General features: G+C 34.0%; 1 protein-coding gene across 1 annotated transcript in view; it reads left to right on the forward strand.

Moving 5' to 3' along the window:
* LOC114327472 (nose resistant to fluoxetine protein 6-like) overlaps window positions 1-4,013 on the forward strand; it is a 107,561-nt gene extending 103,548 nt beyond the window's left edge. Inside the window, exons 12-13 of the mRNA XM_028276108.2 lie at window positions 2,938-3,049; window positions 3,857-4,013. Of these exons, the coding sequence (XP_028131909.2) occupies window positions 2,938-3,049; window positions 3,857-3,927 (183 nt within the window). The 3' untranslated portion in view covers window positions 3,928-4,013. The remainder of the gene's footprint in view (window positions 1-2,937; window positions 3,050-3,856) is intronic.
* Window positions 4,014-18,474: the final 14,461 nt, after the last annotated feature.

Below are 18,474 nucleotides of genomic sequence, written 5' to 3' on the forward strand. Positions count from 1 at the left end.
TTTCTGGATAAGTTCTTGTCCTTCATAAGCCTATGATATCTCCAGTATGTTTTGTTGCCTGTTAGTATTCGTTCCGTTACTTCTTCACGTTTTGGCCATTCACTATTACTCCCAAATATTTAAATTGTTGGACTCTTTCAAAAGTGTAGTTTTCTATTTTGATTTCTCTCATCTTCTAGAGCAGAGTAGATATTTTGTTTTTCCTTCGTTAATTTCTAGACCTCTTTTCCGTGCTTCTTTTGCCAGGATTGTTACTGCTTCTTTTAATCTTTCCTTGTCTCTTCCCATAAGAACTAAATCATCTGCATATGCAACTATTTGTGTTGAGGAGTGGGCTATAGTTCCTTTAATTTTGCTGGCCTTGACTGTTCCTTCTAGTGCTATGTTGAATAATGTGGTTGACAGGGAGTCGCCTTGTCGCACTCCTGTTTCTATTGCAATTGATTTTGTGCTACCTTCTTCTGTTGTTACTTTGGCTCTAGCTCATTGGCATGCCAGCATCGAGCGACGTTGGCATGCATAATTGCAAATTTGTATTGGAATCAAACAACATAAGTTTTAGTAGACGGCTGCTTGGAATCACAGGCTCTTAATATTAAAAGAGGAGTACGGCAGGGATGGCTCTTATCGTCCCTTTTCAATGTTTACTCCGAAAGAATTTTCAGAGATGCACTTTCTGAAAAACAAGAAGGAATGGTTGTGAACGGTGAAGTCAATAATTTGCGATATGCAGACTACACAGAACTCTTAGCTTCTACTCAAGAAGATCTGAAAAAACTACTTGATGGTGTCGTTGATAAATGTAAGAAAGCAGGTCTGGATCTGATTTTATGGAAACCAAAATACTCGTAACAATTAAACAACAGAATATAAAACCGTATTTATACGTAAATAATACTAAACTTGAGCAAGTTGATCCAATCGTTTACCTTGGATATCAGTTAAATTGTAACGCAGAGAGCCACGGTTAAATTAGGTCCAGAATCGAGCAGGCCAGAGCTGCTTTTAGAAGGATATTTAAGTTATTATGTAACAGAAACTTCAAATTGGCATTAAGGATCCGCCTACTTCGCTGCTATGTGCTCTCGGTCTTACTTTATGGTGTCGATTCTTGGACTGTGAATAAAATCGATCTAAATTGCCTTGAGGTTTTAGAACCGTGGTGGTATAGAAGAATTTTAAAAGTTTCTTGGGTGAAGAAGATTCGAAACTCCACAATACTAATAGAACATCTCAGCAAGACTACTGAGGTCATACTAAGCATGAAGAAGAAAAAGCTGGAGTATTTCGGACATGAAATGAGAGGTCCCAAATATATTTTGCTACAAAATATTGTGCAAGGTAAAATAGCAGGCAACGCAGTACAGGACGAAGAAGAACTTCATGGTTGAAGAACGTACGAGATTTATATGGTGTCGAGAGGAGCATGTTATTTAGGATGTCAGTGAATAAAATTGATAGTTATGATGGTAACCAAGGTTCTGAAAGGACAAGTACATGAAGAAGAAGAAGAATAAAGATGCTATTTGATAAATATAACGTAGATGAGGTTACTCTAAGATAAATATTAAATAAGATTATAGGTGTTAAAAGAGATATTAGTATTAGGTACATAATTAAGTAGGTACCTACCTAGTCCTATATAAAGTATTAGAAACAAGAATGCAAAATATTTAAATAAGTACTGTATACTTTCCCAAACAATCAGTTTCCTTCGATTAGTTTTCGTATTTTCAAGAGGTGCAATATAAACAATTACTATTTAAATTCGAACAAAATGAATCAAACTTGTTAGTTTATAGATTAAATTTTATACTTCTAAAAAATATAAAATTACACAGTACCTTTATTATTTCAAGAACATTTCATTGTGAAAATAAGTACATATCCTATATAGTCCTGTCGCCAGGGGGGGGGGGTGGGTACAACGGCCTCCTTTATTCAGATGAACTTACCCAAGTTTTTTTTATATATTTTGACCCGTAGAATACGAATTTTTTGAGTAACAGTTAATCCGGATGTCGATAAGATTGTTATAAACAAAGAACTTGAGGAATTACATAACAACGATTTTTCGCAAAGCAAAACATTTTTTTATATTTTTTTGGGTCATTCTAAGCAAATACTTACACGGTTTTTCGTAGAATGCATAGTTTTCGAGATAAACGCGGTAGAACTTTCAAAAAATCGAAAAATTGCAATTTTTGAACGCGAATAACTTTTGATTAAAAAACAAAATAGCAATTCGGCTTACCGCATTTGAACGTTGAAGTCAAATTATATCGGTCTTGATTATTTGCTAAAAATTAATTTTTTTATTGTTTAACAAAGCTATAAACACATACTGCTTGAGTGATGTTTTCAATGCATTTATCATTTAAAATCGAACGAGTAGGCGCGCCTACAGACAGGCAATTTCTACGTAACATGCATTGGGATCGGGAAACACTATTTGTTTATAGCTTTGTTTGACAATAAAAAAATTAATTTTTAACAATGCAAATAATCAAAACCGGTATAATTTGACTTGAACTTTCAAATACGGTAAGTAGAATTAATATTTTATTTTTTAGTCAAAAGTTATTCGGGTTCAAAAATTGAAATTTTTCGATTTCTTGAAAGTTCAACCGCGTTTATCTCGATAACTATGCATCCTACGAAAAAACTTGTAAGAACATTTTTTGCTTAGAATGGCCCAAAAAATACAAAAAAATGTTTTGTTTTGCGAGAAATCGCTGTTATGTAATTCCTCAAGTTCTTTGTTTATACAATCTTATCGACATCCGGATCAACTGTTACCCAAAAAATTCGTTTTCTACGGGTCAAAATACATAAAAAAAACTTTGTTAAGTCCATCTGAATAAAGGAGGCCATTGTACCCCCCCCCCCTGGGGACAGGACGAATACGTTAAATGACAATTAAATATTATTTTTCAGATACATGACTTTATGGGAGATGCGATCTGTACATTTGTCATATCAATCTTCTGGTGCTTGGCTTTCGAATCACCGTTTGTTGCACTTGGCCAACTGATGAAAAGCAGAAAAGGTAATTTACTATTTTATTATAAATAGCTTCAGAACAATATTTACTATTTTTATTGGGATTAAGCTACAATTTTACTTAAATAAGTTTATTTGACGTTTCGATTTCCACTTCATATACAGGGTGGTGAATCGTAAAATGGGCCATAGGAAACTCAATGTAAAATTCTAAACTGTTACGATTCCTGCTTCCCTAATTATTTTACATCAAAAGCCAAAAGGAATAAAATCTGTATTAAAAACAAAAGTTAATTATTCTACGATTTAAACACAATCCGAATTGTGAAAAATGCCTACATTGGCCACAGTAGGTATGTGTGTAAAAGTTAGGCCCACATTGTTATTTAACTGACCGTGCGCACACTATTGAATGAAGAAAACACCTATTTTAATACTTTCTCCTCAACTGAGGGTATATTATTAATTTTATTATTTTTTAAACAAGAAATGTAAAATGTAAAAATATGTGTTCCATTTAAAAAACCATAAGTTTGTGTTACCTTGTTAAAACGGGTGGCCCTGTATATTTCAAAATATTTTTAAATTATGGTCCTATCCGTGCCCCAACTTTTACCTAAAATAACTATTTTTCGTATCTCTTACCACAAACGAGTAATTGGACTTTGTCACATTAATGCCCCATCCTGTATATGACTAAATGTATCAGCTATAATATAGTTATATTTATTATATTTTTCAAGTCGTAAAGTAAACATTATTGAAAAATAAATATAAGATTTACCAAAAATGGTAAAAATTATAATTAATTAGCTATGTAATTTTTTTAAAATCAATATGTTACTGTTTCTAGGAAAACCATCACATTCATCATCCGACATGGATCTAATATTGCCATTAAAAAAGAAAAAAGAAATTATGTAGGCAAGAGAAAACTATAGGTAACAATTATTATTAGTACAAAGTTTATTGTTGAAGTGTTTATATATAAAAATGTAAACTTGGTAAAAGTGTTGTTATTTTTTCCTTTCAATCCATTCTACTAATCTTACGATAGCCCAATGTAATTGTTTATATATAGTGTTATTACCATCAGCATTATCATTCAGCCAATCGCTTCTACCGCTGAATATAGGTCACCCTCAGTTTCTTACAATGTTCTGTAGACTGGGCCGCATGTAGTCAAATTCCCGCTACGTTATAATTGTCAAAGAGATTATAGCACTTACCTTTGACAGTAGCAATAATTGGCTGCCAATTTGCCTAATGGGTACTATCGACACCAACTCCTGGCGGAGACACTACATCTTGTGGCAGTGGATTCGTCGATTTGTCCCACAGACCTCTGGAATCGTACTGATTCTGTCTTCATACGGGTGGTACCCAAAAGGATCCGATTCTCCGTTGGCCCTAACTCGGGTCGGAAAATAGAGGGCCGAAATGCCATACCTAAATTTAACACTATCGTATGGCGTATGTAAACCCGTTTAACATGTTACAATTAGACCGCTTTCAGAAACAAGATCCTTATAAGTTTTTTTTCTGAAGAAGAAAACCGTCGGAACTTGGCGTGACAGGCTGAGCGAAATAGAAAAATGTAACAGAAAATGATAAAAACTGAAGACGGGTATCAAAGCAATATGAAATAGCGATATATCACTCAGAATTTTGTAATTTACGATCCTTGAACAAAGGACAAATCCCTTATTTATGGCGAGCGTGGAGTGGATTACCTTGCCCCATCGGTTGTCGGTAAAAAGACACACTTCAAAGAAAAACAGAAGCTCAAACAAGACCCTTCAACTGGACAACCGACGGTACGATCAGTGTCGTGGTAATTTTGTGGTCTAGCGACGTTGTGTTCTAATTTTTATCATTGTGTCAATTAACAAACCTATTAATATTTTTAACGCCACCACTGGCGCGGCGCACCTTAATATTCTTAGGTACACCATAGTTCGACCCATTTATCACAAACTAAATATTTACTGATTTTACAATACTGTGGGGTACTATCCATGATACTAAATAACATGGTATTTATAGTATCATGGTACTATCTGTGCTGTCTCTCCTTTTCACTATTATATTATTTCCTATCTCTGCCGAGGCAAACTAGTGAAGCGCGCTTCAAACGCGTCGTTGATCCGGATCTTAAGGAAATTTGACATGTGTGCCAACACCGCTTTTGTCCCTTTGAAACCCAGGCTTATGTCAGTGTGAAAGTGCGTTTATCTCTTAAGAAGAAACCTCCATGAAAAACAGCCAGTGTGGTCAAAGCGCACTTCAAACGCGTCGTTGATTCGGATCTTAAGGAAATTTGACATGTGTGCCAAGACAGCTTTTGTTCCTTTAGTCAGTGTGAAAGTGCGTTTATCTCTTAAGAAGAAACCTCCATGAAAAACAGCCAGTGTGGTCAAAGCGCACTTCAAACGCGTCGTTGATTCGGATCTTAAGGAAATTTGACATGTGTGCCAAGACAGCTTTTGTCCCTTTGAAACCCAGGCTTATGTCAGTGTGAAAGTGCGTTTATCGTTTAAGAAGAAACCTCCATGAAAAACAGCCAGTGTGGTCAAAGCGCACTTCAAACGCGTCGTTGATTCGGATCTTAAGGAAATTTGACATGTGTGCCAAGACAGCTTTTGTTCCTTTAGTCAGTGTGAAAGTGCGTTTATCTCTTAAGAAGAAACCTCCATGAAAAACAGCCAGTGTGGTCAAAGCGCACTTCAAACGCGTCGTTGATTCGGATCTTAAGGAAATTTGACATGTGTGCCAAGACAGCTTTTGTTCCTTTAGTCAGTGTGAAAGTGCGTTTATCTCTTAAGAAGAAACCTCCATGAAAAACAGCCAGTGTGGTCAAAGCGCGCTTCAAACGCGTCGTTGATTCGGATCTTAAGGAAATTTGACATGTGTGCCAAGACAGCTTTTGTCCCTTTGAACCCAGGCTTATGTCAGTGTGAAAGTGCGTTTATCTCTAAAGAAGAAACCTCCATGAAAAACAGCCAGTGTGGTCAAAGCGCACTTCAAACGCGTCGTTGATTCGGATCTTAAGGAAATTTGACATGTGTGCCAAGACAGCTTTTGTCCCTTTGAAACCCAGGCTTATGTCAGTGTGAAAGTGCGTTTATCGTTTAAGAAGAAACCTCCATGAAAAACAGCCAGTGTGGTCAAAGCGCACTTCAAACGCGTCGTTGATTCGGATCTTAAGGAAATTTGACATGTGTGCCAAGACAGCTTTTGTTCCTTTAGTCAGTGTGAAAGTGCGTTTATCTCTTAAGAAGAAACCTCCATGAAAAACAGCCAGTGTGGTCAAAGCGCACTTCAAACGCGTCGTTGATTCGGATCTTAAGGAAATTTGACATGTGTGCCAAGACAGCTTTTGTCCCTTTAGTCAGTGTGAAAGTGCGTTTATCTCTTAAGAAGAAACCTCCATAAAAAACTGTCAGTGTGGTCAATTTACAAGGAGATATAAATAGTGATAATAAATATAAATAATAAATACTATAAGATAAATATCAAATAATATTATGTATTTATAAAAGATATCTAGTATTGCATAATTAAGTAGTCATATGTTAAATATTAAAAACAATAAAGCAAACTATTTAAATAAATACTGTATACTTTCCCAAAACATGTTTCACGTCATTAGCCGATCAAAGAACACAAAATTTTACAAAAACCTCCAAAAAAATAAAGGAAGGATGAAAATTTGGGAATAGGTAGTTGATATTGTCTATTATTATATAAGAAAAAGTTTACAATTCTACATCCCCTCCATTTTACAAAAACTGGAAAATACGGGGTGAAAAATATTTTCTCGGGGGTGAAAAAATATACGTTCAAAATAAGTCCGGAATTGGATAAAATGATCAATTCTAAGCAACTTTTGTTCTATAGAGTTTTTTTACTAAATACTTTTCGAGTTATTTGACACTGAATATGTTCATTTTTAACAAAAAAAAAAACATGTTTTTAGACGGTTTTTCGGAGATAACTCAAAAAGTAAGTATTTTAGCGAAAAAAATATTCTTAGCAAAAATATACCTTATAAAAAACTGAAAAAATGGTGTATGCATGAGGTCTGTTGACCCAGCAGAAGCAGAGTTGTAGCTAATGAAAAGTAGGTTCTTCTTCAAATTCCAAATCGAATATTTCAATGTGAAATAACCAAAAAACGGAGCACTTTTCGGGGAAAATTCATTACAACTTTTTTAATGTGTTTAAAAAAAGGTTTATTTTTGTTTTTTAAAAAAACTTCTAACATTAAAAGTAAGTGAGTTACGCTTAAAATATTGTTGGTGCCTTTTATTTTTTCGTATAAAAATGACGAAAAGCACCCCTAATTAGGTTCTCAAATAAAATTAATCGTTACCGCTTCAGAAGTTACTTTACTTGGGGTAGGTGGGGGCAAAGGTACGCATTTTCTAAATTTTCATCTCTAGTGAATCTCCTAATGCTTGAATTGGCACAGAGTTGGTATAGATGAAAGTGAAATTGATACATTTTGTAATCATATTAGGCAAATGGAAATTTTCAATATTATTTTTGTAGTGTTGATAACTTTTTGAAAAAAAAAATGTAAATCCGTACCTTTGCCCCACCCTATGGGGCAAAAATACGCATGTGCGCACTTTTTTACGGATTTGAGACATTTTGCAATTGAGACAAAATTAGCTGATAGAATATCAAGCTCAACTTGATATTCACTTTGAACATTGACTTGAAACATGCATTTGCCAAGTCTACCTCACTGGGGGGCAAAGGTACGCACTGCGAACGTTTGCCCCATTTCAACGTTCGCAGTGCGTACCTTTGCCCCATTTGTGTGAGTACTTTTGCCCCATCCGGCAACCAATAATATATAACCTCAATATGAAACTATGCACATATGAATTTCAAACTGTCATGTAGAAGAAGACTTCTAACAATAAACTTTCAACATGCCTAACCAATAATAATCTGAGTTTGAAAGATTAAGAATTAGAATCAATAAATTTTTAAGAAAAATTAGATCAAAAGGTACAAAAATAATTTTTATCTCATTTTTGTTGTTGTGTTCGCCCTGATTGCGCTAAAGTTTCTCATCCAATGCTACTGAGTAGTACAAACATATGCCACAAGATGTTGTCGCCATATAAGAAGTTACTGAAAAATTTAAGTGCGTACCTTTGCCCCGTGCGTACTTTTGCCCCCACCTACCCTATGTATTGTTTATATTATCTAAAAGTTTCATTGGTTCAAAGTGCTCAGGTTTAAAAAAATTGGGTTTAAAATAAAACATTTTTTTAATTTTGAAAAAAAAAATGGAATTGTTTGTGGAATTAACTTAAAAATTATTAGTATACTAGCTGACCCGGCAGACTTCGTACTGCCTCAATAGATAAAAACAAACTGTTGTATACAATAAACTTAAAATTAACAAAAGGAATTCGTAATTAATAAACAAAAATGCTCGATGTGAATGAGGTTTTATTATTATTTTTAATTAATTACACATGATGTTTGAAATAATAAAGTTTAGTTAGAAGTAACAAAATAAAGTTTGTAGTGCAACAGTTACAATCTTAAATTTGTTTATCTTATAATGAATATAACAGCTTTATTATATCTACATTCAAAACAACCATCTATTTATTATTAGGTTCGGGGAGATTCCAAGTCTATAGGTGTTGATTAAATAAAATTAAATTCAATTAAAATTAAATAAAAAGTAAATGAAGTAAATTAAAATTAAATGAAATTGAATAAACGTAAATAAAAATAAAAAAAAACTGAATAAAATTAAATACAAATAAATAACATCATATTAACTTAAATACAATTAAATAAAGTTAAAAAAGAATTAAATAAAAATAATAAATAAATTAAAAAATAATAATAAAATTAAATAAAAGAAAATATAGTCTAATAAAAATAAATAAAATTTAATAAAATGAAATAAAATAAAATAAACAAAAATAAATAAAATACTTAAACTAAATAAAATTAAACAAAATGAATTAAAATTAAATAAAATTTTATAAAATAAACAAAAATAAATAAAATACTTAAACTAAATAAAATTAAACAAAATGAATTAAAATTAAATAAAATTTTATAATTTGCTGCTTGTTCTTTTCGTGTGCTCAGAATTTTTCTCCTGCTTACGGTTCCGTTTAGAGATATTTTTTGAAAATTTCGCAAAATTAAAAAATTCATATTTTGCCCAATTTGAGTCCCAAAGTTAAACTGTGCCACTTCTCTTCTATGAAATTTGTCGCTCGTTCTTCTTCTGTCCTCAGAATATTCCTACGGCTTGAGATATTGTATTTCGGACACCGATTGTGCTAGACAAAAAATTTTAGTACGGTTCTGCTCGGAATTAGCAAGGAGTCTACCTACTTAATTTCATATTTTTCACGTCATTATTGTGAGAGTTACGGCGTCATGGGCAACCCCCTAATGACATACGGGTATGAAATATAGACAGCAACCTACTCCCAGTACAGTCCAATATACCTGCAAAATTTCATAAAAATCGGTTAAGTCGTTTCGGAGGAGTATGGTAACAAACACTGCGACCGGCGAATTTTTATATAGATGTAAAATATTTAAATGGCTATTAAAAAATAACGGTCTGAGATAAAAAATTGAAAATTTAGTATTGTATGTATCTTTTGCTTCTACATCTCATAAAAATAGTAAAAAACGGTTTTTCCAAAAATTAAAAAAATATATCAGGGGGGGCAACACCCCTTATGACGTACGGGTATGAAACTCCATATTATCCTATTCCCAGACCGCTAGAATATACATGTAAAATTTCATAAAAATCTGTTCAGTCGTTCTCGAGTTATAAATGGTGTAACTAACACAACCTCGACTTTCTTTTATATATATAGATGTAAAATATTTAAATGGCTATTAAAAAATAACGGTCTGAGATAAAAAATTGAAAATTTAGGATTGTATGTATCTTTTGCTTCTACATCTCATAAAAATAGTAAAAAACGGTTTTTCCAAAAATTAAAAAAATATATCAGGGGGGGCAACACCCCTTATGACGTACGGGTATGAAACTCCATATTATCCTATTCCCAGACCGCTAGAATATACATGTAAAATTTTAAAAATCTGTTCAGTCGTTCTCGAGTTATAAATGGTGTAACTAACACAACCTCGACTTTCTTTTATATATATAGATGTAAAATATTTAAATGGCTATTAAAAAATAACGGTCTGAGATAAAAAATTGAAAATTTAGGATTGTATGTATCTTTTGCTTCTACATCTCATAAAAATAGTAAAAAACGGTTTTTCCAAAAATTAAAAAAATATATCAAGGGGGGCAACACCCCTTATGACGTACGGGTATGAAACTCCATATTATCCTATTCCCAGACCGCTAGAATATACATGTAAAATTTCATAAAAATCTGTTCAGTCGTTCTCGAGTTATAAATGGTGTAACTAACACAACCTCGACTTTCTTTTATATATATAGATGTAAAATATTTAAATGGCTATTAAAAAATAACGGTCTGAGATAAAAAATTGAAAATTTAGGATTGCATGTATCTTTTGCTTCTACATCTCATAAAAATAGTAAAAAACGGTTTTTCCAAAAATTAAAAAAATATATCAGGGGGGGCAACACCCCTTATGACGTACGGGTATGAAACTCCATATTATCCTATTCCCAGACCGCTAGAATATACATGTAAAATTTCATAAAAATCTGTTCAGTCGTTCTCGAGTTATAAATGGTGTAACTAACACAACCTCGACTTTCTTTTATATATATAGAATAGATGTAAAATATTTAAATGGCTATTAAAAAATAACGGTCTGAGATAAAAAATTGAAAATTTAGGATTGTATGTATCTTTTGCTTCTACATCTCATAAAAATAGTAAAAAACGGTTTTTCCAAAAACTAAAAAAATATATCAGGGGGGGCAACACCCCTTATGACGTACGGGTATGAAACTCCATATTATCCTATTCCCAGACCGCTAGAATATACATGTAAAATTTCATAAAAATCTGTTCAGTCGTTCTCGAGTTATAAATGGTGTAACTAACACAACCTCGACTTTCTTTTATATATATAGATGTAAAATATTTAAATGGCTATTAAAAAATAACGGTCTGAGATAAAAAATTGAAAATTTAGGATTGTATGTATCTTTTGCTTCTACATCTCATAAAAATAGTAAAAAACGGTTTTTCCAAAAACTAAAAAAATATATCAGGGGTGGCAACACCCCTTATGACGTACGGGTATGAAACTCCATATTATCCTATTCCCAGACCGCTAGAATATACATGTAAAATTTCATAAAAATCTGTTCAGTCGTTCTCGAGTTATAAATGGTGTAACTAACACAACCTCGACTTTCTTTTATATATATAGATGTAAAATATTTAAATGGCTATTAAAAAATAACGGTCTGAGATAAAAAATTGAAAATTTAGGATTGTATGTATCTTTTGCTTCTACATCTCATAAAAATAGTAAAAAACGGTTTTTCCAAAAATTAAAAAAATATATCAGGGGGGGGCAACACCCCTTATGACGTACGGGTATGAAACTCCATATTATCCTATTCCCAGACCGCTAGAATATACATGTAAAATTTTAAAAATCTGTTCAGTCGTTCTCGAGTTATAAATGGTGTAACTAACACAACCTCGACTTTCTTTTATATATATAGATGTAAAATATTTAAATGGCTATTAAAAAATAACGGTCTGAGATAAAAAATTGAAAATTTAGGATTGTATGTATCTTTTGCTTCTACATCTCATAAAAATAGTAAAAAACGGTTTTTCCAAAAATTAAAAAAATATATCAGGGGGGGCAACACCCCTTATGACGTACGGGTATGAAACTCCATATTATCCTATTCCCAGACCGCTAGAATATACATGTAAAATTTTAAAAATCTGTTCAGTCGTTCTCGAGTTATAAATGGTGTAACTAACACAACCTCGACTTTCTTTTATATATATAGATGTAAAATATTTAAATGGCTATTAAAAAATAACGGTCTGAGATAAAAAATTGAAAATTTAGGATTGTATGTATCTTTTGCTTCTACATCTCATAAAAATAGTAAAAAACGGTTTTTCCAAAAATTAAAAAAATATATCAAGGGGGGCAACACCCCTTATGACGTACGGGTATGAAACTCCATATTATCCTATTCCCAGACCGCTAGAATATACATGTAAAATTTCATAAAAATCTGTTCAGTCGTTCTCGAGTTATAAATGGTGTAACTAACACAACCTCGACTTTCTTTTATATATATAGATGTAAAATATTTAAATGGCTATTAAAAAATAACGGTCTGAGATAAAAAATTGAAAATTTAGGATTGTATGTATCTTTTGCTTCTACATCTCATAAAAATAGTAAAAAACGGTTTTTCCAAAAATTAAAAAAATATATCAGGGGGGGCAACAGCCCTTATGACGTACGGGTATGAAACTCCATATTATCCTATTCCCAGACCGCTAGAATATACATGTAAAATTTCATAAAAATCTGTTCAGTCGTTCTCGAGTTATAAATGGTGTAACTAACACAACCTCGACTTTCTTTTATATATATATATATATATATATATATATATATATATATATATATATATATATATATATATATATATATATATATATATATATATATATATATATATACATCCTACTATCAATTTGGCATCGATACATTATGCATTTACCATCGATTTGGCATCGTCTTGCAAAGTGGCATCTGTATATCGATGCCACTTTACACTACCTTAATAACTTTATTCCTGTACTTGCTACCAGAAGTCTAATCAGCTCGGTAGTTAGAGATTTGATCCCTTGATGTTACTTTAATATATCAGCTTTCCTTGTTTACCTCTTACTAAGTTATATAAGTTTATTCCATAAAATGTTTGAGTTCAAAATGATCGTACAGTGAAAATATTATATACATTTAGTTCAGTGTTTTACCGTTTTGTCGCTGCCGTTATATACATGAAAACGTATATCCCACTTTCATTATCAATCATTTTGGCATCAGAAATTTGGCATCACTGTTGAATACAATATTATTCACAACGAAAAATAGACAATTTGAGAATGTATATATTATTTTCATAAAGAAATCAGTCTGGCATCATGTTTTATTGTTTTCACCCAATTTTGAAAAAATGTGAAAACTTTGTATTATCCACGTCCGTCTGTCCCCGTCTGTCTGTAACCACAACTCCTCCGTCAATATACCAGCTAGAATGACAAATGAGGTATCAAATGAAAGCTGATAATCCAAGGATGGTACTAAAGGTGAGATATTTGACCTTGGCGGTCTGTCCGTCGGTCTTTACGACCGCGAATATAACTCCTCCATCATTATACCAGGTAGAATGACAAATGAGGTGTCCAATGAAAGCATATAATCCAAGGATGGTACTAACGGTGAGATATTTGACCTAGGCTGTCTTTCCGTCGGTCCCTCCGACCGCAAATATAACTCCTCCGTCATTATACCAGGTAGAATGACAAATGAGGTGTCAAAAGAAAGCTTATAATACAAGGATGGTACTAAAGGTGAGATATTTGACTTAGGCGGTCTGTGACTCGGTCCCTCCGACCGCGAATATAACTTATCCGTCATTATACCAGGTAGAATACAAATGAGGTGTCAAATGAAAGCTGATAATCCTAGGATGGTACTAAAGGTGAGATATTTGACCTAGGCTGTCTTTCCGTCGGTCCCTCCGACCGCGAATATAACTCCTCCGTCATTATACCAGGTAGAATGACAAATGAGGTGTCAAAAGAAAGCTTATAATACAAGGATGGTACTAAAGGTGAGATATTTAACTTAGGCGATCTGTGCGCCGGTCCCTCCGACCGCCAATATAACTCCTCCATCATTATACCAGGTATAATGACAAATGAGGTGTCAAATGAAAGCTTATATTCCAAGGATGGTAATAAAGGTGAGATATTTGACCTAGGCTGTCTTTCCGACGGTCCGTACGACCGGGAATATAACTCCTCCGTCATTATACCATGTAGAATGAGAAATGAGGTGTCAAATGAAGGCTGATATTCCAAGGATGGTACTAAAGGTGAGATATTTGACCTACATGGTCTGTCCGTCGGTCCGTCCGACCGCGAGTATAACTCCTCAATCATTATACCAGGTAGAATGATAAATAAGGTGTCAAATGAAAGCTTATAATCCAAGGATGGTACTAAAGGTGAGATATTTGGCCTAGGCAATCTTTCTGTCGGTCCGTACGACCGCGAATATAACTTCTCCGTCATTATACCAGGTAGAATGACAAATGAGGTGTCAAATGAAAGCTTATATTCCAAGGATGGTACTAAAGGTGAGATATTTGACCCAGGCTGTCTTTCCGTCGGTCCGTACGACCGCGCATATAACCCCTCCGTCGTTATACCAGGTAGAATGACAAATGAGGTGTCAAATGAAAGCTGATAATCCAATGATAGTACTACAGGTGAGCGATTTGACCTAGGCTGTCTTTCCGCCGGTCCGTACGACCGCGACTATAACTTCTGCGTCTTTATACCAAGTAGAATGACAAATGAGGTGTCAAATGAAAGCTGATAATCTAATGATGGTACTACAGGTGAGCGATTTGACCTAAGCTGTCTTTCCGCCGGTCCGTACGACCGCGACAATAACTTCTGCGTCTTTATACCCAGTAGAATGATAAATAAGGTGTCAAATGAAAGCTTATAATCCAAGGATGGTACTAAAAGTGAGATATTTGGCCTAGACAATCTTTCTGTCGGTCCGTACGACCGCGAATATAACTTCTCCGTCATTATACCAGGTAGAACGACAAATAAGGTGTCAAATGTAAGCTGGTAATACAAGGATGGTACTAAAGGTGAGATATTTGACCTAGGCGGTCTGTCGGTGTGTCCGTCCGACCGCGAATGTAACTCCTCTATCATTATACCAGCTATAATAATAAATGAGGTGTCAAATGAAAGCTTATAATCCAAGGATGGTACTAAAGGTGAGATATTTGAGCTGGGTACTCTTTCTGTCGGTCCGTACGACCGCCAATATAACTCCTCCGCCATTATACCGGGTAGAATGACAAATGAGGTGTCAAATAAAAGCTTGTGGGTGAAAACCTAGGACTTACGAAGTCCAATTTAAAAATAGGGCATATCAGAGATATGCCTTAGACATCATAGAAGACAATGACACAGAAAAATCAAACAAGCAATATGTCAAAAGGGCCTTAGTTATGTATCTTCGGTCCTGTTGGTCCAATCGTGATGTATAGCACCTCAAATGATAGGATTTGACAAACAGAATACAATGAGAGAAAAATCAAATACAACCTCATGTCAAAAGGGCCTTAGTCGCGTATCTTCGGTCCTATAAGACCAATCGTGACGTACGGCATCTCAAATAATGGGACTTGACAAATAAAATACAATGACACAGAAAAATCAAATACAGCAACAAGTCAAAAGGGCCCTAGTTATGTATATCTAGTCCTATTGGTCCAATTGTGACGTACAGCAGCTCAAATGGTAGGGTTTAATGAACAGAATACAATGACACAGAAAAATCAAATACAGCAATATGTCAAAAGGGCCTTATTTACGTATCTTCGCTCCTATTGGTCCAATCGTGGCGTACAGCACCTAAAATAACTGGATTTGACTAATATAATACAATGACGTATGAAAATCAATTACAGCATCATGTCAAAAGGGCCTTAGTCTTGTATCTACGATTCTATTGGTTCAATCGTGACGTACAGCGTCTGAAATGATGGGATTTAACTGGCAGAATAAGATGGTGTAGACAAATGAAAATGACGGCATGTAATAACACTTTAAAATTGTAGAAATAAAATGGATTAACACACATGGTATGACGTATTAGGTGAGAGTATTTAACAAATAGAATACGATTACATACGTCCAGTTTTTGACAAGGACTTCTCTACATATGATAAACGCGAAAGGGCCCCAACGTTCACTGCTCGACATAGGCCTCCCGTTCACTGCATATACCCACTGCTTTCTGACGCTGTGACTTGAGAGGATAGGATTTAACGAATAGAACGACAAAGAAGACTAAACAAGGCAGCTCACGGGAAAAACACAACTGTCCGTTTTATACTCTACAGGGAAGCATCAAATATTCAACGTAAGAATATATTAGAGTATAACGGTATGATAAATCTTTTTCTTCTTTTTTTCATTTAGTGCATTCCGTACGTTTTTTAAACATAATCAGGAAAAGTTGTTGAATTTCTGAAGTCTATAAAAGAATTTCTTAACAAACCTTTTTTAATTGTGTTATGGATTATTTTTAAGAATGTGTTTAAAAGGCAGTTCGCAGGCTTATTGTTCAATGGTCTTATCACTTTCAAGCGCCTGTCTTTTTTGTAGGACTATTCATTGTTACTTGTGATTTCAACCATTCTAGCGGGGCAATGCCTTTTCTATAACTGAAATGAATATTGTTATCCATTTAATTTTTTTCCTCAATTAATTGAATGCCTCCTACTGGTGTTTGGTCTAAGCTTACCGCTTTTCCCCATTTAAGCTAAACTGCTCGTCAAAAGTTAGGGATATAGAAAATTATGCTCATTTTCATAGCTAATTTTTTCGAGAACAGATTAACGGATTCCACTATTTTTTTTTAATATTTTAGATTTTTCTTTAGTATTTACACAGTTGTGCAAAGGTTTACACAAACTTCTTTTTTGTACTTATACCGAGTGGTAGGTATAAGTACAGAAAAGAAGTTTGAGTAAACCTCTTGATAGGTATTAGTTACGTATCTTCACTCCCATTGGTCCCAACGTGTCGTACGGCGGCTCAAATCATTGGAATCAGCCAACAGAATACAATGACTAGGGAGCGGATTTATATGCGATCAATTTTGATGAAATATTCGCATATATATGCGGTAAAAATTACGAAATATGCGCAAGATATGCACAAAAATTCAAAAAATGCGCATTTCGGGAAACCACAAATTTTCTGTCTTATTTAGTAATCTTATTTATTATTTTTCAAATAAAATCATTTTTTATATATGCAATTTATTCACAGTTTTTACAAAAACTGCTACCAATAGTTACCTATTTAAAATAAAACAACAATATCACTATAAATATATCTTCGATTATAATTCACTACAATGTGTTTTTCCAAATTCTTTACGAGGAAACATATTCTTTGATCAGACAAAATATTTTTATAACTTGAAAAACTCCTTTCAACATCGATAATTGGTGCGTATTTAAAATAACTTGTTAATTTCCGTTAGAAAATCGTAAAACTTTGGCTAAAGGTGTAAATTCTCTTAACAATAGAGGATTTAAAAAATCACCAGAATTATAGGTAGGTACCTACCCTAATAGCACAAGGACGTCCAATGGACGTCCTTCACGGACTTTAGGGACGTCCATTGGACGTCCGTTTTCGTCCGAGGAACGTCCTTTATACGTCCTATTTTGGTCCAAATGTCGCGCTACCGAACGTCCATTGGACGTCCATCTAATGTCCGAGGGGACATATATTGGATCTTAATCGGACGTAAATTGGACCTTAATCGGACGTCCTAGGGGACGTAAATTGGACCCTAATCGGACGTAAATTGGACCTTAATCGGACGTAAATTGAACCTTAATCGGACGTAAATTGGACCTTAATCGGACGTAAATTGAACCTTAATCGGACGTAAATTGGACTTTATACGGACGTAAATTGGACCTTAATCGGACGTAAATGGGACCTTAATTGGACGTAAATTGGACCTTAATCGGAGTAAATTGGATCTTAATCGGACGTCTTAGGGGACGTGAATTGGACCTTAACAGGACGTCCAATTTTGGTCCAAATTCCACGTTGCCAAACGCCCAATGGAGGTCCACCTAACGTCCGAAGGGACGTTCGGTGGACGTCAATTGGGCCTTCATAGGACGTCCCAGTTTGGTCCAATGTATTGCTGCCGATCATCCATCTAACGTCCTGGGAGGACGTTCGGTGGACGTCTAGAGACGATATTTATACCTGTGGAGAATGTATTGTGGGAAATAAAAAATATATTTTTTAAGGAACTTATATTACATCTTATATTAATTTACAATTATTGGATATTAGATTATTTACATTAAATTATAATTACATTTCTCCAAGAAATTAACGCACCACCTTAAAAATGGGCCATTTTTGATATCTCGAATTTCCTAAAGCCATTGTCCCATCTAAGTGATTTTTTTAATAATATTATAGCCTAGGCTATATGGGCTACCTCCATAAGCTTGTCATGCACGGGGAGCTATACTGTAATAATAGTATATCACATCGCTGAGGGAACTCTACATTACATATACTTTTCGAATCAAAACTTTTATTCTCTTAATATTATTACTTAAAAAATATATACTACATTCGTCTCGCTAAACTCGAAAAA

This window comes from Diabrotica virgifera, chromosome 1, assembly GCF_917563875.1.
Source record: "Diabrotica virgifera virgifera chromosome 1, PGI_DIABVI_V3a".
In the NCBI taxonomy this organism is placed as follows: domain Eukaryota; kingdom Metazoa; phylum Arthropoda; class Insecta; order Coleoptera; family Chrysomelidae; genus Diabrotica; species Diabrotica virgifera.